At 43.8% G+C, this 24,474-nt stretch overlaps 1 protein-coding gene across 1 annotated transcript; it reads left to right on the top strand.

Moving 5' to 3' along the window:
- The first annotated feature begins 8,671 nt into the window (after positions 1 to 8,671).
- Positions 8,672 to 22,169, top strand: LOC102933304 (arylacetamide deacetylase-like 4). Its single transcript, XM_027826553.3, has 4 exons — positions 8,672 to 8,856; positions 14,715 to 14,931; positions 17,594 to 17,657; positions 21,324 to 22,169. The coding sequence occupies exons 1-4, from the start codon at positions 8,701 to 8,703 to the stop codon at positions 22,096 to 22,098; spliced, it is 1,212 nt and encodes a 403-aa protein (XP_027682354.2). The 5' UTR covers positions 8,672 to 8,700; the 3' UTR covers positions 22,099 to 22,169.
- Positions 22,170 to 24,474: the final 2,305 nt, after the last annotated feature.

The raw sequence follows: 24,474 nt of genomic DNA, 5'->3' as shown, positions 1-24,474 counted from the left end.
GCACCTGTCCCAGTTTTACACAGCTTGTGTTTGCCAGGTTTTTTTTTAACTCCTGCAGACTAGCCTCTTGCAGGAAAAATGGGTCAGCCAAGCCACTGAAATTGAGAACAGATTGGCTGAGCATATACGCTATATTTTCCAGCAACTAAATTGCTAGTATCAGTGAGACAGAAGATGCATTTTCTTATTTTTCTGTTCTTTCCTCCTCCCAATTGGTCTGTGTTTTGTTTTGTTTTTGTTTAAACAAGAAATAGGATTGGACTTTAGCAGCCCAAGATCCAGCAACTAAAAGTGCCTTTTTCCTACTCAGGGCATTTAATACCCCCTAAGATACAGTCAAAGCAAGGGATTTTCCTTTTTCAAGCCTCTGCACAAAGAAAGAGGGCAGACAGGAAGTACGTTTTACTTAACTGTTTAAATTTTCAGTGTGAAATTGAAATCAAAAGAAAAACGGTATACACATTTAAAAAAATTTCTACGGCGTTATTGCCATGTGGAACAGGGCGAGTTCCACTCCTGCCTTCTACCACCACAGGAACGGCTCTGACTCCACATTGTACCCTTTATTTATGCTCCCTCTAGCCATATCTTTACAGTCCTGTGCAGCAATGCTGTTTACAGTGTCGCCTCTGCTTTCAGCCCCTCTCCAGGTCCCGAGGTCTCCCTTCTGGAAGACTGGGCTCAGCTAGCCCTGTTTCTCTCCTCCCTCACTTCCTTCCAGTTCCCTTCTTATCCCTTTTGAGCTGGTGCGCTAATTGGCTCTGTAGCCAGGTAGGTGGCTCCCTCACCGGATTAGATAATTAACTTCCTTTGCTGTTTGCAGCATCAGTGTAGCCCTGTTGGACCCAAGATATTAGAAAGCTTTCATCTTTCACCAACAGAAGTTGGTTCAATAAAAGATATGATCTCATCTGCCTTGTCTCGCTAGATAATCTACTTCAATTACCCCAATCAGCATTTTCTGGGAGAACTAAGTGGTGTCTGACACTCCCTGCGCTCTGTCCTGGTATGATCAAACCAAGCCAGAATTACTACACAAATCCTGAACAATTAACTGTTTACATTTTAGAGCGCTGTAACTTGCTGGCTCAGGGGTGTGAAAAATCAACCCCCTGAGTGCAGCAAGTCTGAGCACTTTAAAGCGCTAGTGTAGACAGGCTCCCAGCGCCGGGAGCTAATCCCCTAGTGGATGCGGATTACCAGGAGCGCTGGGAGAGCGCTCTCCCAGCCCTCGCATGTGACCACGACAGCGCTTTGAAGTTTCCAGTGTAGCCATGCCCTTAATGTTATAACAGTAAAAGCAAAGGTGTGAGTACATTTTCACATAGTCCAGCCTGATACACCCCTTCAACACCACATAATCAAATGATCTGGTTCCTGTCACCCTGTCCTTTCTCTTTCTTTGTTTATGACCCCGCCTGTTTCATGCTGAATTTATACCATGCACCATCTATGGCAAGGCCCCGATCTTTAATTTTTATAAAAGCACCGAGCCAATTTTTGAGTGCATGGAAAATTACTAACAATAAACATGCTGCTATTTATCCCATTTTCCCTCCATATAGCAGAGCATGGAACAAGACATGAACTCTGTGCAGCTTCTGAAAATTTGGGAGATGTGGGTCTCCAGACATTAATTTCTGGTCTCGCTCACTGTAAACAGGCAAAGGATTTGAAGGCATTGGGTATCTGCAGTGAGATTAGCATCATGATGGATGGAGTACCACCACTGTAGGATCCAAAGCTCTTCATAATACACCTGCAGTTTGATGAGGTACCAGTGATGGATGATTTGCCAGCCAGGACTGCGATTGGCTGGCCAAAGAAGAGGAGTCCTCTTCTTCCAGGGAAGAGGTGGAATGTTAAGAAGCAGCAGTGAGAAACGTAAAGGAAAAATGGGACATTTCTGATGGATATAATTATAGTTTAAAAAATAAACTGTCTTGAACCTCAACAGCGGTTCAGGTTTGGTTTGAGATTTGGAACAATACCGCCATGGCCTGTTTGGACGCATTAATAAGAAATTGAAAGAAAGCATTCAAATTATGATAGATAATTTAAAAATATTAAGTACAGAAGCATAATTTTAGCTACTTGTATTACAATATGTCTGCTCTTCTGTGGGGCTTTTGACACGGTCACATGAAATTTGTGAAAGCAAAGACGAGTGGCTTACGTTCGACTCAGTAGAGAAGGGGGAATTAGTGGAGGGAGGCAAAGAAAGGAGTGATGTGATCAGAGTAATGGGGATAATGCTTGTGGTGCTCCCTCGCTTTGTGAGGGTTTTGTTCCCCTGTGGCAGACAGTCTTTAGCCATTCATTCCTGCGATTATTCACCCACTACAGCGAGCCTCCTCTGGGTTAACACCTCAGGGCTTGGGTTGGTGCTGGGGAGGGTGCTGGCTTAGTTGTGTTATGATCATTGGGCAATGCTTGTGTGTTCATATGAACACCGGTTGCAAGGCTATCTTATCAGGAACACTCAGTTTAAACACAACATTTCCTTAAGCAGGGGGAGGGATTCACATCTTCTTTCTATTCACCATTTGTTGTGGGCAGTGCTAAGAGCACTCAGAGGCTGGTGTGCATCGCCACGCCCGAGGCTGAAACTGGTAAAGGTTTTGAGGGGCTGGGGGAGAAGGGGCCATTTAAATCACTGTTCAGTGGCAGACGACTTTGTTACTTTAATTGTGTTTTCCTGTTCTGTATGTGAAGCAGCCATAAAAGAGGTTTATCTGCCCATTTTCTGTGTTGTGACTTCTTCTGCTTTTCAAACTACCCAGGTATTCTAAGCACACAACAATACATTTTCGCCATTCCCCCCCACCCCAGATAGTTATGGACTTGGGTGTTGGGTGGAAGTGGGTGTGGGAGGGACAGAAATGTGTTTGCAGTGTGATGGCACCAGAATCATAGAATCATAGAATATCAGGGTTGGAAGGGACCTCAGGAGGTCATCTAGTCCAACCCCCTGCTCAAAGCAGGACCATTCCCCAATTAAATCGTCAGAGTTTTACACTATTCAAATTCATGTGCTCTGAATCATGGGGACCAATCTCAAGCCTGAAAACACGATGTTCATCACATGCAGGAAGGAGGCTCCACACTCAGTAAATGTTATTGCTTCCTTGACTTGAAAGTGGCAATTAAGAAAGAACTATGTGACTAGAGTCCCAAGGGGGCCACAATGAGATTGCTTAACCAGGGCAAACTACAAAGAATATGGCAGACGATCCCCTAAACTGGTTATTATTCTAATACTTAGATTCATCAAGCCCGCACCAAAACAGCTTCTACAATACCTTACTGGCTTCCCAGAAGCCCAAAACACAGTTCCTTTAAAACAATCCAGCCTTGGACTCCCACCCAAACAACCAAGTCAAATATGATAAAGATTACTGAAAATCTTATTCATCATATAAAAAGTTCTACCAACTTTTTGCAGGGAAGGGGAGAGTTTGCAGGGAAGGGGAGAAGCGAACCACTGAGAACACTCTCTCGCCCCCAGTGCCAGAACATCCAGCCCCTGTTCAGCTGATAGCAGTGAAAGGGACAGGGAAAGAAAGACACACCACAGCTATTGTGTTCCCAGAAGTTTCAAATCAACGTCACAAGCTGCTCGCCTCTCCACAGCAAATGCCGGGCAGTAACATCTTCCAAGGGAGAAAGGACTTCTGTGACATTCCTCAGACAACCAAAGGGTTCCCTTTCCCATTCTAGGCCTAACCACCCCTCCACTACATCCCCCAGTCTCTCATGTTATGCAGCTCCCATTTGTAAGGGAACTACAGATACTGTCTTTCAAGGAAGAATAAAAAGTTAATTGTTACAACCAACTATATGTTTACTATGCCCCACTAGGACCTTTCTACACCCAGCCTCATCCTCTTCCCAGCCCACATGGCCCCTGAACCTTCTCTGCCTGCACCCTGGCCGAGAAATGTACAGTCGCAGGAGTGCCATGATTGTTGCTTAATTAATCTGGTTTATGGCTTCTGCCAAAAGCATAATATCAGTTCATGGAAAAAAACAATAAAATCCTTGATTTATAGCTGAGTCTTGCTCGGGGACCATTTTGGAAAGTGGTGGAGCAGGACTGGTCTTCAAATCAGGGTTGCAGCGCTGGAGCAAGAGGGGATCTTGGTGTGGACAGTGGGGGCCCATTGTAACTTATCAGCTTGGGGTTCAGATTCCTGTTGCAGCTTGGGGTCCTCCTTGTGGGGCTTGCTCAACTGTGTCCTCTGGGTGGAGGTGCAAAATGACATGCTCTTTTTACTCTGGGTCTTCCTCCATGGTCCATGGTGCCTCTCCCCATGGCCCTCATCTGCATCCCATTGCGCGAAGAGGCCAGTGGGGTTGAGGAGAGGATCATAAGCTGCTTCTGGCTATATAGTGGGAGCCCTTGACAGCACCCAGTCCTGGCATGTATAAAGCATGTCCTGGCATGTACCTGGACAGCACCCAGTCCTGGCATCTACCTAGAATGGGCATGTTTGAGGATCCCTCCCCAGAGTGACCGTTCAAGTCTGTTGTCTTCTGATACAGGAGCCTCAGATGCTTCATGAATTCCTGGACTGGGACAGAGTCTGGGGAATGCCCACCTCCTCCAGCCTGCATGAAGTTTCTGGTACAGGTGTAGGTTCTTGCTGCCCCGAGCAAAGTTGTGTAAGATGGTGTGTTCCAACCACATACTGATCAGAAGGCGGGTGTGGCTGGTGGAGCAGGTTGCTGCTCTCGGAACATGATTCACGTTCACCTGTCCTGGTCAAAAAAGTGCAGCAGAAAAAACTATTCTGAAGTAGTGAGTGTAGCTCGCTACTACTGGTGAGAACGGGGGGACAGAGCCCTTTACAGGCTGGGTAAGGGTCAGGCAGGAAAGGTGTACTGCATTGTGGGAAGGGGGCGTGGAGGACTGTTGAAACTTGGGACTTGTTATACGCCTTTCTTCCCTGGCCACACTGGTACAGGTACGGGGCTGTGCCGCAGCCTGAGGCATGTACTGGCTTACACGTCCTGTACTTGCCTTCAGACATGGGCTTCTGATGTGGACAACAGGAAGGTTACGATGTAATGCAGAGGAATCTGCTATTTTTTGTTGTAATCTGGATGTGAGGACGTAGAACGAGGTCCAAACTGAAGATGACACCAATGTTACAGGCCTGAGTGACTGGCAGGATGGTGGTGTCGTCCAGAATGATGGAGGAAGGAGATCACAGGGAGGGGAGAAGAATAAGAGCTTTGTTTAGCCATGGTGAACTTGAGCAGAGAGCTAGACATCCTCACAGAGGATCTGAAGACAGCCAAAGGATATGTCCACACTACAAGTGAGTAGACAGGCCCAAAAAGAATATGGAAAACAACGAGCAAAAGGGACAAAAGCCCAACAGCAAAACTTTTTTTAAAGTACATCAGAAGCAGGCAGCCCAATCCGTGGGGCCACTGGACGATCGAGGTGCTAAAGGAGCACCCAAGGATAAGGCCATTGCGGGGAAGCTAAATGAATTCTCTGCATCAGTCTTCACTGCAGAGGGTATGAGGGACATTCCCACATCAGAGCCATTTTTTTAGCTGACAAATCTGAGGAACTGTCCTGGGTTAAGGTGTCAATAGAGGAGGTTCTGAAACAAATTGACAAATTAAGCAGTAAGAAGTCACCAGGACCAGATGGTATTCACCCAAAAGTTCCCAAGGCACTCAAATATGCAGAATTACTAACTGTGATATGTGGCTTAAATCAGACTCTGTACCTGATGACTGGAGGATAGCTAATGTAATATTGTTTTTAAAAAAGGTTCCAGAGGCAATCCTAGCAATTACAGGCTGGTAATTGTAACTGCATTACCAGGCAAATTAGTTGAAACTAAAGAACAGAATTGTCAGGCACATAGATGAACAGGATATGTCGGGGAAGAGACAATACAGCTTTTGTAAAGGTAAATCCCACCTCACCTGTCTATTATAATTCCTTGAGGGTGTCCACAAACGTGAACAAGGGTGATTCAGTGGATATAGTGTATCTGGATTTTCAGAAAGCCTTTGGCAAGGTCCCACACCAAAGGCTCTTAAGCAAAGTAAGCTGTCATGGGATAAAAGGAAAGGTCTTCTCATGGATAAATAATTGTTTAAAAGATAGGAAACAAAGGATAGGAAGAAATGGTCGGTTTTCACAGTGCAGAGAGATAAATAGCGGGGTCCTCCAAAGATCTATGCTGGACCAGTGCTGTTCAACATATAAGTGATCTGGAAAAAGCAGTAAACAGTGAGTTGACAAAGTGTGCAGATGACACAAAATTGCTCAAGATAGTTAAGACTAAAGCTGACCACAAAGAATTACAAAGGGATCTCACAAAACTGGGTGACTGGGCAACAAAATGGCAGATGAAATTCAATGCTGACAAGTGCAAAGTAAGGTACATTGGAAAACATAATCCCAACTAGACACACAAAATGAGGGGGTCTAAATTAGCTGTTATCTCTCTCTCTCTCTCACACACACACACACACAGATCTAGGAGTCATTGTGGATTGCTCTCTGAAAACATCAGCTCAATGTGTAGCAGCAGTCAAAAAAGCTAACAATGTTAGGAACCATTAGGAATGGGATAGATAATAAGACAGTAAATATCACAATGCTACTATATAAATCCATGGTATTTCCACACCTTGAATACTGTTTCAAGTTCCAGTCGCTACATCTCAAAAAACATATATTAGAACTGGAAAAAGTACAGAGAAGGGCAACTAAAATTATTAGGGTCTGGAACAACTTCCGTATGTGAAAAGATTAAAAAGACGGGGACTGTTCAACTTAGAAAAGAGGTGTCTAAGGAGGGATATGCTAGATGTCTATCCAATCATGACTGGGGTAGAGAAAGTGAATACCGAAGTGTTATTTCCCCCTTCACATAACACAAGAAGTAGGGGGTTTCAATGAAATTAATAGGCAGTAGGTTTAAAACAAACATAAGGAAGTACTTCACACAACCTGTGGAACTCATTGCCAGGGGATATTGTGAAGGCCAAAAGTATAAATGGGTTCAAAAAGAACTGGAGAAGTTCATAGAAGATAGCCATTGATGGACCTATTAGCTAAGATGGTCAGGAATATGCAACCTCATGGTCTGGGTGTCCCATAACCTCTGACTGCGAGAAGATGGGACTGGTTGACAGGGGATGGATCACTCAATTATTGCCCTGTTCTGTTCATTCCTTCTGAAGCATCTGCCACCGGCCACTATCAGAAGACAGGACACTGGCCTAGATGAACCATTGGTCTGACCCAGCATGGTCATTTTTATATTCTTATAATGTTTATATTGTAATAGTGCCCAGATGCCTATCAGCCCCAGGACTCCATTACAACGGGTGTTGTACAAACACCTTTGACTATGTGGTCGCTGCCTGGAAGAGATTACATTCTCTGCACACGAGAGGCATACGTAGGGTTGAGGGAGAGGGAAAGCGTTTACAGTTTTCAATAGCTATATGTATATTTGCCTTTTGGCGAGTTATTATAAACAGATGAGCGAAGTACCCCCAACTTTCACTAGATCTAGCCAACAGTAGCTGGATGATTACTTATAGGCAGTGGTGAACTGGAGCCGGTTCGCACTGGTTTGCGCGAACTGGTTGTTAAATTTTGAAGCCGGTTTAGAACCGGTTGTTAAAGGGGTGGGGAAGCTCAGGCGGGACGGACAGGATGTGGCCCGCGGGACTGTCCTGTCGGTCCCGCCTGAGCTCTCGACTGGAGAGGCTCCCATGTGAATTTTTACTGACCCGGCACCACTCCGAGTCTTCGGCGGCAGGTCCTTCAGTTGCTCGGGGTCTTCAGCGGCATTTCGGCGGCGGGTCCTTCAGTGCCACCAAAGACCCGGAGCGAACCGAGTCTTGAGCTTCTGGCACCACATCACTGCTTATAGGCGCCTTGGCAGAGGTGGGTCTTGAGGAGAGATTTGCAGGAGAAGGTCCTGGCCTTAAAAATCACTGTTTCATGTGAATTGGGCAGCATGGAAGACAGGGCAGAGAAATTTGTGGACGAAGCTGACAAATGGGCCACTGAGATTGGTATCATTGGTGGAGTAGGGAGTGGTTGCACAATCAGAGACAAGACAAAACAGGTAAGGAAGTACCTAATTGTGAGTGCTCTTGAAGGCAGCTGTAAAGCAATTTCCCACAGGAGTTGAAGAATAACAGAAGCCTGATTGTAGCTGAGGAAAACATAACACGTCTTGACCTTCCCATAAAATTGTTGCACAATGCATAAGAAATCAGACTGCCAGCTCCCAGGACTGGAAGAGAGAAGAGAAGAACAGAAATGCAAGATCAGTGAAATGAGTTTCTGAAAAATCCTCCTGCTATTGCAATATGAGAGAGAAGAGAAATCTCAGGTCTCTTGTTAGAGCTAATATGTCTTTGCCAAGAGAAGCACTAATCCAATAACGATAGGCACAGTAGGAAAACACATATAGAATGTGTGTTGCCATTATATCTACTAATATGAAACAATAATTTATGCAAGCCTCACCTTTTTCTAGTTAATACTTCCTGTGTGGTGAGATCTTCACCTACCTATGAGTATTTCCAAGAGGAGGAGGATGGGGTGTGGAGGGATTTTTTGATCCTGCCACTGAAGATTTTAGCTGTGGAGACAACTGCAGGAGAGCAGTCAGTTCCTAGTTCCATCCTTCTGAGCACCGTGAAATGGAATTCACATTAGCAATTTTTCTTGTTGCTTTTATCCTGTTGGTGGCATTGGCATTTTACTATGAACATCCAAAGGCTGAAATCCCTCGAGAAGTGGATCAGCGCGTAAAGCTTTACTTTATTCATTACGTCGTGAACTTTGTATTTGGTCTGGTGAGTGTACCTTGTTTGAAACTCGGGTTTGATTTCCATTTAAATGTATTGTAAAGAGTTGGCACAAGATCCCTGTCAACTGGATTAGTTCTTGGAGCTAAAGAGAAGAAAGCACCAGGCAGCGTCACTCACGGGTAGCTGCGAGGGAGAATTATTTCTTCGTGTTTAGGCAAAAGCCTTTTTAGAAAAAGTACAAAGAGTGATAAAATCTGTGCTAGGTAGGAGCTCTGCACAGGGCTGGGAAACCTGTTGTTTATGCAAATGCAGTAGAAAGATTTCAAGTGTGGGCAGTACAACTTGCTGTTCTTCAGTCCAAGGCGTAAGGAAGACTACAGAGTGTGTGTGAAAATATGTATACATATGAAGTGTTAAAATGAGGCAAGAACTATGATTGAAGTCAATGGCGTTGCATCAATTTACGTCGGCTCAGGAGCTAGGCATGGTCTGAATCCTGCTATTAAGAGAGTTCTGTTTAAAAGCAGTAGTAGGGAGCTGCTCGTTGTGACTCCACGGGGAGGCTTATGTTGTGTTGTTAAAGCAGGGATTCAACCACCTCTTTCTGTGGGTGTGACGAATACGATGTATCTTTGCCAAAGTCACAGCACATCATCTGAGTCAGCATTGACTTTTCTGAGGATTTTCAAGGAAATCCTTAATTGACATACCTGCGTTAGCTCTCAAGATAGCACGCTACAGATAGAACGGAGCCGCAGTGACACAAACTACAAGACCTCTTGGAGACCCTCGGCCCGTACTTGGGGTGGCTAGCCCAACCTCTCTATCTTTAGCACACTGGCTCAAGGAGAGCTAGCCAAAGACTCATAGAACCATAGAATATCAGGGTTGGAAGGGACCTCAGGAGGTCATCTAGTCCAACCCCCTGCTCAAAGCAGGACCAATCCCCAACTAAATCATCCCAGCCAGGGCTTTGTCAAGCCTGACCTTAAAAACCTCTAAGGAAGGAGATTCCACCACCTCCCTAGGGAACCCATTCCAGTGCTTCACCACCCTCCTAGTGAAAACGTTTTTCCTAATATCCAACCTAAACCTCTCCCACTGCAACTTGAGACCATTGCTCCTTGTTCTGTCAACTGCCACCACTGAGAACAGTCTAGATCCATCCTCTGTGGAACCCCCTTTCAGGTAGTTGAAAGCAGCTATCAAATCCCCCCTTGCTCTTCTCTTCTGCAGGCTAAACAATCCCAGAATGTCTCCTTGTGCTGGGAACCACGCCCTCCAGCCTGAAGTGTAGACTTGCCCTAAAATTAATTTTAAATGGTCCCTTTAAGAAATGTGGCCTGAGGAACCTCACCCTTCTTTTTTGAACCTTTCTAAGCTAAAAATACGGCCCCCCAAAAGCACCAAGCTTCACTCACACCCATCTCTCAGACAAGCCACTCTCCAAATTTTGAAATATACACTTAAAAACAATCGGCCTCCTTATTGTCCCCCGGGCCTGGGAGTGGACATGGGGCAACAGGGCCACGTGAGATGGGAAGCTCAGGGAAGGGTGTTGTGGGTCCAGAGATGAACGGGAACATCAGATTAACGTTTGGTGAATCATTTGTCTGGAAAGAGAACATGAGCTGAGCAGGGCTATGAGTTTGAATGGGCTTCCCCCTCCATGAGCGTCTTCCACTCCTCCCTCTCCCGTGCCCTGCCACCAACAGCCCCTCTTCCAGTTCTCCGTACAGCTGCGTAACTCCCACCACGGTCCCTCTACAGCCATGTGCTGCCCACACAGTAACTGGGTGCCTCTGTTAAAATAACAGGCAGCAGGCACCTCTCTGAGCTAGTGTTTCAGGCTGCCCGCAGACTCCCGCCGTTCACTACTCTTGGTTCACATTTTTCAAGTTATCTTAGCAGCCCTGAGAAACGTATCTTTTTAAATAACAGCTCAGACGCTGGAGCATCCGTCTGTACAGCCATACAAATACAGCAAATAATTCAAACAGCCGACGAGGAAAATATTCAGCATTCATAGGGACATGGATGGAAACAGTTATGACTCGTGGGAATAAAAATACATGAATAAATAGGAAAACTGGTCTGTGCTTTAGCTTTTTCTTACAAGCGAAGATTTAACTGATAAGAAAAAAAGGACTGGACAGTGGTGGCTTTGCAGTCAACAAAGGACAGGGGGAAAGAGACAGAGAGTGCCAGACTGTACCTTAAAGCAGAAGATGGGGACTGGCTGATGGTCACAGGAGTGAAGCTGGATAGGGAGCAGGGCTATGGAAACTGGGGAGCTGTCTGTTGATACAATAATATTCAGAGTGTTTAAAACTTCACACACGTTCTCTGCTCAGTGTTCCATAGGGAGAGATTAGGGACGGGGGCTGGCGAGAAGAGGGAGGCAAATCAGTGGAAGGGAGTGTATGAGGGGCCTCTGGAACTGTGCTTCAGTGGAAAGGGCCCCTGAGCCATGCCAGGAGAAGCTCTGCCCCCTTTCCCCAGCACAACTAGATGGTCCGCGCGCATACACCTTCCTCCTTTGCTTAATCCTTTTCTAGGCCCTACCCGCAGCGTAATCCACGTTCTACTCCCATAACCACCACTACTCCCAAAACTCTGAATCCTACTCACTTCCCCCAATATGTAAGTGTGACATCAACTGCTCCACATTTCAGAAACCTAGGAAATTCATACACAAAATGTGTGTGTGTGTGTGTGTGAGAGAGAGAGAGAGAGAGAGAGCGCTAAGGTTGCCACCACACATGCCATAACAAAGACCAAACCCACAAAAGCAAGGATATGAAAAGTTAAATGAGCTAAGAGTACATATTCCCTTCTACCCACAGATACACATCTTATCACTAGAGCTACTGTACACCACAGACTACGAAGCACAACCGTAAGCCTTCCTCCATAGGGATGCAAACCTCCACCACCGCCTGTTGTTGCCAATGGGATCTAGTTTTCACTGTTTCAGCTTGAGCGTCTACTGTTGCTTGCATGCTACACCATTTGTGTTGTTTGTGGGAGGAATCTGTGAGCAGGACAAACTTGTGAAATGAGTCAAAATTGACTTGTCAGCTTTTTTTAATGCAAGCTTGCAATTCTTATGAAATTTGAGACTACACCTCCCATCGCCATACCTATTGGCAAAACAGAGATTGCTGCTGTCAGCATCACCAGAAAATTGCATGTGTTTTTTTATTAGGTGTTGCAGCAAGTGACGCCTTCAAAACCATGCCAAGCTCAGAAGTTACTAATTTAGGAATTAAAATGGATGAAGATAGGCCATTTACATGCAGATATCAAGATACTAGATCATGCTTTTAAGACTTGATGACAGCTTATACTCTCCTCTGGAAGCTCTCTGTGTTACACTTATTTCAACATTTCCGAGTCGGAGGCCGGCATCCTTATGGGTTACAGCTAAGTATGGTAATTGTGGTAGTGACGAATTGTATATCAGCAAATGGAGAAGTAGATGGCACAAACTGGAAGGTAGCTCTGTTTTTTACTTCCTTGCTGCTGTTATTTTGTTAGGTAATGTGAATTGTGTATTGTGAGAGACCCAGACCAGTGGGGTACAGGAGTCTGGTCGAAGGCAAATATACTGGCCACTGGATCAATAGTTTTCTGTTCCCTGAGTGACCAGAGCAGGGGCTGCCCTAGAGCAATCAGGAACCTGCTAGAACCAATTAAGACAGGCAAGCTAATTAAGACACCTGGAGCCAATTAAGAACATACTAGAATCAATTATAGCAGGCAGACTAATCAAGACACCTAGTTTAAAAAGGACCTCCCATCAGTTAGTGGGGTGTGTGTGCAAGGAGCAGGGAATGAGAAGGCAGGCTACTGGAGGACTGAGGCATACAAGTGTGATCAGGCTTCAGGAGGAAGATCCAGCTGTGAGGATAAAGAAGGTGCTGGGAGGAGGCCATGGGGAAGTAGCCCAGGGAGTTGTAGCTGTAGCTGTTTTTGTCACGCAGCTGATACAGGGGACATTGTAGACAGCTGCTATCTACACGGCCCTGGCCTGAAGCCTGGTGTAGAGGGTGGGCCCGGGTTCCCCCTGTCCCCTGAACTCCTGATCGGACACAGGAGGAGTTGACCTGGTCTGTAAGCAACACCAGAAGGGAAGGTCTAATTTGGAAAGGGATCTGGCCTGTTCCTGACCCACTAGGTGGGACAATAGAGGCTGCAGGGATTGTTCTCCATTTCCCCCATGCTGGCCAGTGATGAGGTTAGCTGAGTGGACGGCAGGTTTGAGCCTCTAGCAGAAGCGGCCAAACTGAGGGCTGCCGTGAACCTCTGAGGCTAGCAAATCCCCCCAAAAGCCCAGGACCCACCAAGGCAGAGGAGGAACTTTGTCACAGTATGTAGATAGTTAATTTAAAGCACACCATCTATTTGCATATAAGAAAATGTTCATAAGCGTGTTGGTTTAATAAAGTTGTTGCTGAATTGTAAAAGGCTTCTTGACTACAGCCCTTAACACGCTGTAAAAAGTAAATCAGGTTTGTTGCCCCTTCTTCCAATACTGACATCCCTCTTCTGACAAGCAGTGTCACCTCATTATCACGTGGTAGCAGATTTTGTGACCTTACAGATCAGCTCCCCAGTGAAGGGAAAAAAGTCAATGATACGGAGTACAGATATATTCTAACTGTAACTTGCTTTTACACATTTATCAGTCCTGGAACAGAGATGCAGGCAATCCCTTCTTTCAGGAATCTCAGCCCAACACAAATGCCTGATTCTCAGAGAGTAAAATCTACCTTAAGAATGGACTATAATCAGAGACTAAGGCAGAAAGCAAAACTCTCCTGCCGTTCCGACAGCTTCTACTCACTGAACCTGGTATAACCAAGAACTGGCAACAACACATTAATTTCTTCCAAGACTAAAAACTTGTTCACTCTCTAAGAGAGAACTCGGAAGACAATGTGGAACAGCACCACCTGATGACGTCTGCTATAACAATACTTTGTTGTTGCTAACCAGAAGCAATTAGTCACTTGAGTGCTGACTGTGAAGAACATGTCACATAACTTGTGAGGTTGGCACCTGGGGCTCTGCAGGGCAATGTGAGGGAGATTTTCTTTATGTTCACAGTAGTTTGAGCTGAGATTAGCCAGCCTAATAAACTCTTGATGAGTCTGAAGTCATCTAGCACAGTACTGAAGCCACTCTATCCTTGTCTAGATCACATCAGGGGTTGCTGTGGTTATATCTATCCTGCAGTAACAGGGTGTGACTGCAGCTCCAGCAGACATACCTGGGCTAGTTTTAATCTGGCTATCTTGGGTTACAGATCAGCAAAGCTTCAACAGCTCAAGCTTCCATGCAGCCTATACAACCCCCCCATGGAACCCTGGGAAATTCCTCGCTGAGCTAGCCCACGCTGAGCCTTGCATGGCCACAGCTTCACTGTTCGAGGATTCAAAATAGTTAGATTAAAGATTGCTCGGGTATGCCCGCTTGAGTGGCAGTCACACCCGCTGACTGTCGAAGAGACATACCCTGTGTGCCTCGGACAACAGGAAATATCCCTGTCTGCTCCTGCCCAGTTTTAAAAAAGATTGGGAGTGGGAGAAGAAGCATTTCAACTTTGCTGTAGGTTACCAGTTCAAAGCCAGCCAGAGTTATTAGTAATCAAACAGTTGTAATGAGATGCAGGATAATTGGTAGCACATGTGAAACAAGTTGGTTGTCTGAATCTACTTCAGAATGAAGAAGTGACCACGTTACCATCACAACGGGGCCCTTTGATGGCAGCACCGGCCCAGACCCCAAAATTTGAATTGGTTCTGGAGACAATTTCCTGTTCACTCTCCAGGATATGGCTGAAGCACATTGACAGGGAACTGTAAACTAATTTTTGGTCTCTGTCTCCCTATAAACAGGCAAGGATTTTTGAGAAACTGCGAATCTGCAAGGAGGTTTACTTCATCAGGACCTTGTTGTATGGAATACCCCCATGGAAGAATGCTAATCTCTTCATCGAGGACTTGAAGTTTGCAAAGGTGTCAGTGAGGGTTTACCATCCGAAAGCGTCATCTGCTGGCCAAAGGAGAGGAGTCCTTTACCTTCACGGAGGAATTGGCCAGATTGGAAGCATAAGTAAGAATTTTAAAGAAATTAAGAACTATGATAAATATGATGTTTTATCTAGTTCCTTCTATTATGATAGTTCTTACATGATAATTAAGAACTACTGCAATTAAGAATTTAAAAAATAAATTAAGAATGAGAACCAAACTTAAAAGTTACATATTTTTAGTCAGACTGTCCAGCATTATGCCGCTGAGCATTCCCTTCGACGAAAATTTGTACTTTTCCTTGGATTTCTGTTCTCTGACCATTCATGAGAATTACTTTACTTTTCCCTTTCATTGTTGCTATTGGAGACAGAAAAATTGGAGCTTTGGCCACTGCCAGGCAAACTCCTCCCAGGCTGGAAGTCTTTGAGATCAGTAACATGCTCAACTTTGTTAATTATTATAGCACTGAAATGTCCTTTGTGCCTCTGAAAAATCTCCCACAATAATAATAATCCCTTAGACATATTTTTGGTTGCCCAATCTGAGACATCATAAGGTACTCAGATTTCAGTAGATGCCGAGTACCCACCCTTTGAATAAATCAGGGCCCTTTAAAGGCATCTCACATTGGGCAAAAATTGAGGCATCCAAGATCACTGTTCTCTTTGGGAAATCTTGGCCTATATGCAGGCTGAGTGTTGGATGCTGTAATTAGAGTGGGGTGAATTTTTTCAGAAGCATAGGGTTTATTCAAAGAAAAATGCAGTTTGGGGTTTTCCAAAACTATTCTTGAATTGGGAGTGAATTCAGTGAATAAAAAAAAAAAAAAACTTTTTCGCAGAAATTAAAGTCAAAGTTTTGTTTCAACAGTTTCTAAATGATATGTTTTGACCTTTTGGTTTGAAACAAAGTTTTGATTGGAAATGTAACTAGATTTAAATAAAGCAAAGGCACCCAAAAACTAAACGAAAACCCCAAATCATTAAAAAGAAAAATGTAGGTTTTGGGATGAACCTAAACAAAATATTATTTGTCTTTTTCAGTTCAGCCACTGACTTGAAAAACAAACAAACAATTATTTCCTCAGCTCTAGTCCTGTCTGCAGAGGGAGGTATTAAAACAGCTAGCAACTTTACAAATGTCCTCATCAGATGTCTATTATTCCTATGAGCTACAATAATCCCTTTGGAAGGGGTAACCCATTTTGTCATTATATGCTTCCTTGGTGCAAGTTTTAAGCCCTGTGACAGGTGATGCCTCAGAGGATTTGGCTAACAAAGCTGCTCAATTCCTGAATGTGCAATTGAGATGCACCTATCTTCCCTTCCAATATCCAATTTGCGCTATTCCATCATCTTTCTTTTGTTTCGGATAAATAGACAGCAGAGACATTTCCTAAGATCTGTGTTAAGATGTTGTGGCTTTTGGAATAAAGGCCTGGTCTATTCTGAGCACCTGTGGAAGGGACAATTACTACATCTCTGTGGAACTAGCCCCCAGACAATGTTCCCTTTCATTTTTTTTCCGTGCATGGAACAAATGACGGCCTTACCTCAGATTTAAAAATCTATGGATGCAGTCTCTTGCACACACTTTCTCTCCTTCTTTTTATTATCTCCACCCTACCATTCCAGTTACCATTTCATTCACTCATCCCTCCCTTCCTGCCTCATCATTCATTCTATAGCCCACACTCGTTATTGACTCTTTTACAGCACTCCTTTTCACTCTCTTTCCCTTGCAAGTTTCCCTTCCCCTCCCTTTCTTCGTTCTACACACTACTGCTTTTTTACTATATTCTATTCTGGTTCTTATCTGTTGCTCATCACTGTGGCAATGTAAGCCCCCTCCAGATGTGTATTATACAATGTTCCTGGTGTCTGTCATGCGTGGTTCTTCCTTACCACAGGGAAAAAGCTGCATGAACAATTTAAAAAATTAAGATAATATTTATTTTATATATGTATGTATAGGCATGTGTTGTGTGTTTATACTAGTAGAGACAAGGTTTAAAAAAAATGCATCTTGCCCTTGCAGTGGAAAGTGGTGAGGTCTGAGGTAGTTCTGTGTGTGTGTGTGAAAGAAAATAACACACTTGCCCCTTAAGAAAATCCCTCCATTGCATTACCCTTGATGTGGCCCTGCTAATGCTACCAGTGGTGTCTTTGTCCAACCTCCCACAGGGCTGGTTTACATAACGTGAAGGTAGAAATGTGAATCAGCTTTGGTGTCCTGTCTCCACTAGGGCTCTCACAGATGTTAACAAAATGGTGGGAGAGTTCATCCCTGTGCCATGCCCCTCACAAAATCTAATAATGTCAAGGCCAAGGGCAGGAGAAATCCAATGCAGGCTTATTAGTATGAAGGAGATACAGATTCCAGAAATTCTGACTCTTTCTTTTAAGTGACGTTACTTTCACACCTTGACTCACTCAAAGAGGCATTGAGGAATATTTTGAGTATGGTGTTTGGATACTTCCGCCCCAATGCACACAACTCCCAATGAAAAACGTGCGAGGCCCTCTTGCCACATACTGAACACACTAAGACTTTCTCTGGATTAATAAACCAGGGATGAGTAGAATTCCAAGTCACATAAAACCCCCTAATCCTCCTGTAAGATCATGAGTCCCTCATCAAAAATGAACACCCATCTGAATTTTCTTCTCATTGTGTAAGGATATAGAATTGAATATCCTGAAGATATTAATACAACTCCATTGAGAATGTTTGTGTTGCAGGCATGTATGAAAGAGTATGCCGTTTTATTGCCCGCGGAAGTGACTCAGTGGTTGTGTGTGTTGGGTAAGTGATTTTATTTCAGTTGCATTATGTGGGAACCATTTACAATGTGTCAGCTTCCAGGTGTGTATGTCCATGAGATGTCCCTATCAGCCTGCTCTTTCAGAAAGTGGTTCAACAAAAGGAACATATGGATGGATATAGTTTTGCACTCTACGCTCTGCCCTCTTGTTGAGTTCTTTGGAGTAGACTTGCAATAATGGAGCCTAAAAGATCAGACCAAACAAAGAAAAAAAACCCTTTAAATATTTTAATACATAGCATCATTTTTATAGATAGTGGGTCAAATCCTGACCCCTCTAATGTCAAAGGAAGGGGACTGCACATACCTTACTCTCACCTGTCATTATACAGCCAGATCAATCCTTAGGATGGCTGTTATGGCAGTGCATTAGCTATAGAATGATAGAATCATAGAAATGTAGGGCTAGAAGGGACCTTGAGAAGCCACGAAGTGTAGCTCCGTGCACCAAGGCAGGACCACGACCATCCCTGACAGGTGTTTGCCCAGTGTGTTCTTAAAAACCTCCAGTGATGGGGATTCCACAACCTCCTGTGGAAGCTATTCCAGTATTTAACTATCTTTGTATTTAGAAAGTTTTTTTCTAATATCTAAACTAAGTCTTCCTTGTGGCACATTCCACCCATTACGTCTTGTCCTGCTTTCAGTGGACGCAGAACAATTGATCACCATCCTTGTTATAACAGTCCTTAACATATTTGAAGACTTATCAGGTTCCCACCTCAGTCTTATTCTCTCAGGTCTAAACTTGATTAGTTTTCTTAAGCTTTCATAGGTTTCTATTTTCTCAACCATTTATCATTTTTGTTGCCTCTCTGGATTCTCTCCAGTTTGTCCACATCTTTCCTAAAGCGTGATGCCCAGAACCGGACACAGTACTCCAGCTAAGATGTCTCCAGTGATGCGTAGAGATGGACAATGACTTTCCTTGTCTTACATATAACACTGCTGTTAATAGAGCCCAGAATGACGTTAGCCTTTTTCACAACTGCATCATATTGTTGACTCACACTCAATCTGTGATGCACTATAACACCTAGATCCTTTGCAGTGTTACTACCACCTAGCCAGATATTCCCCATTTTGTAGCTGTGCGTTTGATTTTTCCTTCCTACTTTGCACATATCTTGATTGAATTTCATCTTGTTGAATTCAGACCAATCCTTCAATTTGTCAAGGTCATTTTGAACTCTATATTTTTTCTTCCAAAGTGCTTGCAACCCTGACAAGCTTGATATAATCTGCAAATTTTATAAGCCTACTCTCCACTTCATTACCTAACTCATTCATGAAAATATTGACTAGTACTGGACCCACAACTGACCCCTGCTGGACCCCTCTAGATACGCCCTCCCAGTTGGACAGCAAAGTATTGATAACTACTCTTTGAGTAGTCTTTCAACCAGTTGTGCACCCACCTTACAGTAATTTAATCTAGACCACGTTTCCCTGCTTGCTTATGAGAATGTGAGACTACGTCAAAAGCTTTACTAAAATCAAGATACGTCATGCTACTGCTTCCCATGCTCCCCCGCTGAGCAGGCCAGTAGCCTGGTCAAAGAAGGAAATTAGGTTGGTTTGGCATAATTGGTCTTTGACAAATTCATGCTGGCTATTCCTTAGAACTGTTTGTTTTTCTCTAGGTGCTTACAAATTGTTTGTTTAATAATTTGTTCCAGTGTCTTTCCAGGTACCAAAGTTAGGCTGACTGGTCTATAATTCCTCAGGTCCTCCTTGTTCCCCCTTTAAAAAGATAGGTAGTATATTTGCCTTCTCCATTCCTCTGGGACCTCACCTGTCTTCCATGAGTTCTCAAAGAGTTCCAGGATTGCTTCAGCTAGTTCCTGAAGTACCCTAGGATGAATTTCATCAGGCCCTGCCAATTTGGATTCATCCAGCTAATGGAAATATTCTTCTAGGCAGCAGCTTCATAGCTGTGTACCACAGAGGCCTAGGAGAAGGGGAGCAGCTTTGGCAAATGAGTCCTCAAGCCCCTCCTATAACCCACTGCAAAGCATGCCGTTGTGTCTCTCCACAGAGACTACAGCAGAACTGGGAGCAAGGGAGAAGATATACAAGGGTCTGCTGATTGGGGGGCTCATTGCAAGTACTATAGAATGCTTCTGTGTAGGGCTGATAAGAAGGGTCGTGCGTGGGGGAGGGAAGGGAAGTTGTGCCTTCCCTTCCATCCCCCAGCACTGACCGTTATTTTGTGGAGGGCTTTGTTCCAGTGTTAGTTATCAACTAACAAACAGCCACTGCCCTGATACGCACCTAAATGACATCTGTATATGTTGGCATCCACTATTAAAAACTCAAGCTTGGAGGCTGTTTTCAAAAACATACATTTTAAAATGAATTGTGTAACAGTCTGAATGATTTGAGTTGCAGTTATCCAACCCCCTTTTATTTAAAACGTGGTCCTCTCCGCTGAGAGCCGATGCAAAGAGCTGTAAGAGGAAGCCATTTGCAGCGCACAGGAAGAAATATTATTGATCTACCAAACCCAGGAATTATCCTACATATTCCAGAGGGCCATCTGCTGTCCCTTACCTATTGAAAAACTGATTACAGATAGAACAGACCTTTAAAAACCTCCCTGCTAGTTATCTCCCACATGCTAAAGTCAAAGCACATGACCCTGTTATGGATCACCAGGATTTTCAGGGAAATTATGTCTTTGTAATGAATGAGGAAAGTGGCCTCCCTAAATGCTTCAATTCATCAGCATTCATCATGTTGTAACTAAAGATCTCTAGCTAAATTGTTTTAATCCTGATAACCTGACAAACCTGATAGAAGATGACTGCTGCAGGATAATCAGAGAAAAAAGCAAGCAAAAGACTTTGCGGTCTGTACTCAATAGACTGTCTGACTAGCTTCCCTGATTAACAAATGTGTTCGGTGTTCTGAGACCTTTGGCTAATTGAGAGTGCATCATAAATTGCTAATAAAAAGACATAACCACAATGAATATTAATCTGTATATTCCAACCCTTCTGTGTATATGTCAACCATCCATATTCGTGGCGCTGTTAAAATGAATACTGATTGTTGCTGACTACACCCTGTGTGGTGCATTTGTGGATTAATGGTTTTATGTTTCCTGATATTGTGTGTTTCTTTAAGGGAAATTGTATCTCCTTTTATTAAGAGAAATGGAATTGGGATAAAAAGTTGTTTCCCTTGAATTATATTCAAAATTGCACTACTTGTTCCCTAAATCCTGGGCTAGCGGAATTGAGCTAACACCCAATCCTTAGCGCCGCTTGGCTCCCTTTATAAATAATTCCTGACACAAAAAATAGTAAATCTTTATCACTTTCAGTGTTTATTTTAGAAATCTCTGTTCTCACATATGTGCTCAGGGAGGTATTAGACTTCATTGCAAACCTAAAAGCAGGAAGGCCGATTACTGGTACACACTCCAGAATATTTCAGTACCTCACAGAGTCAGGTGATGTGTCCACAGTTGTCTAAAACATAAGTAAAAAGGGGGGGGGGGTAACTCCTGAAGCTATTCTACAAAGCAGAATTTTAAACATATACATAGGTAATAATAAACATATATATTTTCTAACTTTAAAAGAGAAGATGACACTTCCCATAGATCTGATGACATTAAAACGCTGTCATTGATATTTTAGGTATCGTTTGGCTCCTGAGCACCCGTATCCAACCCAGTTCTGGGACTGCCTCGCTGCCGCGGTGCACTTTATGAGGACCGCAGAAGACTATGGGGTGGACCCCGCCCGTATTATCATCTGTGGGGACAGCAGCGGCGGCACGCTCGCGGCTGCCGTTTGCCAAGCCCTGGTGGATAGAACAGACCTCCCAAAGGCACGAGCCCAGATCTTGCTCTATCCATTTCTCCAGGCTGTGGACTTTAATTTGCCTTCGTATCAGCAAAACGGTTCAGTCCCCCTCTTGTTAAAGAAACGGACCCTCACGCTTGGTATGCAGTATCTCAATAAGGACTTGTCACTGATGAAAGGTATCCTAGAAGGTTCCCATGTGCATGAGGATTTGAAACTGAAGTTTAGCAAATGGCTGAGTCCAGACAATATCCCCATGGAATTTAAGATCAGAGGCTACAAACCACCTGCATCTGCTTCATATTCAGAAGAACTTCATACTTTGGCCAAACTAGTTTTTGAGACAACCTTTTCCCCACTATTAGCTGAAGATGCCATTGTTCGCCACCTCCCAGAGACTTTCATCTTGACCTGCGAGTACGATGTGGTCAGGGATGATGGCCTGTTGTACAAGAAAAGATTGGAGGACAATGGCATTCCAGTGACTTGGTACCATGTAGAGGATGGATTCCATGGAGTACTACTCCTAATTGACAGTGGGTATATTTCATTTCCATGTGGAAAGAGAGCAATGGACAATGTAGTAAACTTTATAAAAGGTTTATAACCACCACCCAGCAAAAAAAAAACAAAAACAAAAAAACCCCTCACCCCCCTGTTCTTCAGAAAATCCCCTCACCCCCCATTCTTAGAAAATCTAAGGTGCCATAACTTTGACACCTGACTCAGCCACTTGCACCTCATTAGAGTTGATGATGCTGAAAAGCTGACACCAAAGTAGGTTGATCCGGGTACTTTGGTGTCATGTCTACAGTTCCAGAACCTCAGCACCAAAGAAGGTCAATCTAGAAGGATGCAGGGAGCTCAGTGCTTTATCAACAGTGAGGAAGCCCTGGCATCAGATTAGGCTAGCCAATTCAGATCCTGGAAATTTGGTGCCATGACCGGCGTGCCAAAACTTTGAAATTGGGTTCAGCCAGCGGGATAAGACTGGGGATCTGGCCATTGCATAAGCCAGGAAATGAGCCACTGAATCTAGTGGATCTCTAACGTTGATGCTGGATTTACAGATTGCCAAATTTATTTAAAAGGGTGAGACTGCCCTTCCCATCCATGCAGGTCCAAATGTTACCTACGCTGCACAGGTACCACTTTGTTCTTTTAAATAACGAAACCTCTAGTAACTGATGATCTAGCTAATTAAAAGAAAAATAGCTCTGAAAGGGCTGAAGAATAAAACAATGAGGGAAGCACTGACGACACTGCATGGGATCTGAGCTTGCCGTACTTTCAGTGGTTAAGAAGGAATTCAAGGGTGGTTGGACCGTATTTCCTCTTTTATATCCTTGGAATCCTCTGTAAAAGGAGGGACAATTGGCCCCAAAAGACCCTGGTCTCTAGAAGATTCTGTAGCTTTAACTTGTAGACAATCACAGAGGTGGTTGAAGCTGCAAGCTCTGCTTAACCAGTTGCCTGGGGCTCCCTCTGTCCCATATTTCTCCCTTACGGTGTTTCCGATTTTCGCCAACACCAGTTGGACATTGATACCTAGAACGTTCCCCAAAATTTTGGAACTGATCAGATACAGCCACCAGATGTCACTGCAGGGCCAGATTAAATGACAAACTTTTATTAGCTGCAGAATAATTTGAAGCAATGTTTCTAGCCAAGGTCCAAGTGCAGAATATGGGTGAACTGAAGGCATAGTGGAAGGGTAATAACCATTTTAGTTTTCAGTCTTTTCCCAGTTTTAGAAGCGCTCTATTTTAAAAGTTTTCCATTGTTATTGGTAATTGTACAGCATGGACAGCTGTGCTAAGTGTTTAATAGAAAACATACAAAAGACAATGCCCTGTGTGGAACCACTCTTCCTTTTTCAAAGTGGGGCGACAAACAACCTTAACCCAGTAGGACAATGGATCCAAATGCAGAATTTCCTGCTATTTCAATCTCATTGTGGAGAGAGCTCACACGTACTCCAATATTACAATGACGGGTGTCAGTATAAGAACAAAGATAGATGAAGACAGATAGATGCAAAGCTATTGAGAAAACAGCAGAGAAAAAAGTTTATTATTTTTAATATCCGTTTATCATTCAAATTTCATGTTGGCAAAAAATTCTGAGCAGCTGTAGCACTGGACAGAAGATGGAAAACATTTTCCACAGATTATTTTCCTCAAAATTTTGTTTTAACGGGACTTTTCCAACCAGCTTTACTCCTACAGTCTTTGGAGCTGACGCTCATATATGCTCTGTCTTTTCACTTTTATCAGTGCAGTAGGAAGCAGCCAGGGTATGCAAATTTTACACGATCCCCATCATGACTTGGACCACTTCTGCGCCTCATCTAAATTACATCCCTGGTGCTGACAGAACATCTCACAAGTTCTCTGCCATTCAGCTTAGCTGCAATAATGAATGTTCAGATACTAAGAATTGTGTTTGTCTGGCAGATCTATTGTCTCTCAGGAACACACAGGAAAATGACTCAATCAGAGTTCCAGAGCTACAAAGTATCCTTTGCTTTAAACATAAGACCAGCCAGGGAATTTGCACGGCTGTGGTGCGAAGCTGGATACCTTAAATAGTTCTTGTGGCACCTTAGAGACTAACCAATTTATTTGAGCATAAGCTTTTGTGAGCTACAGCTCACTTCATCGGATGCTGTAGCTCACGAAAGCTTATGCTCAAATAAATTGGTTAGTCTCTAAGGTGCCACAAGTGCTCCTTTTCTTTTTGCGAATACAGACTAACACGGCTGCTACTCTGAAACCTTAAATAGTTGTCAGCTGCTTCATAAGCTTGAAGGCTGAACAGATAATTATCTGCTTGAGACAGCTGAGAAAGAATCCTTTAAGACACCCTCTTGAAATTCAGGCTCTCCGGAAGGTATCCATAAAAATCCTGTATTCATAGGCCCATAAAAGTTAGAGACAGGAAATACTTTATTCATCCATATTGGCAGAGGAAAGGACTATGC

The sequence above is a fragment of the Chelonia mydas genome, chromosome 18 (genome assembly GCF_015237465.2).
Source record: "Chelonia mydas isolate rCheMyd1 chromosome 18, rCheMyd1.pri.v2, whole genome shotgun sequence".
NCBI classification, from domain to species: domain Eukaryota; kingdom Metazoa; phylum Chordata; order Testudines; family Cheloniidae; genus Chelonia; species Chelonia mydas.
The sequence above is the reverse complement of the archived record's forward strand: the minus strand, read 5'-3'. Positions and strand labels throughout refer to the sequence as shown.

What these genes read in the sequence shown, in the direction of transcription:
- LOC102933304 (XM_027826553.3), top strand. Translation starts at nt 8,701, where the DNA reads ATGGAATTCACATTAGCAATTTTTCTTGTTGCTTTTATCCTGTTGGTG. An exon ending in TGGCCAGATTGGAAGCATAA is followed by an intron (nt 14,932 to 17,593) that starts GTAAGAATTTTA and finishes TTTGTGTTGCAG; the next exon opens with GCATGTATGAAAGAGTATGC. An exon ending in TCAGTGGTTGTGTGTGTTGG is followed by an intron (nt 17,658 to 21,323) that starts GTAAGTGATTTT and finishes TTGATATTTTAG; the next exon opens with GTATCGTTTGGCTCCTGAGC.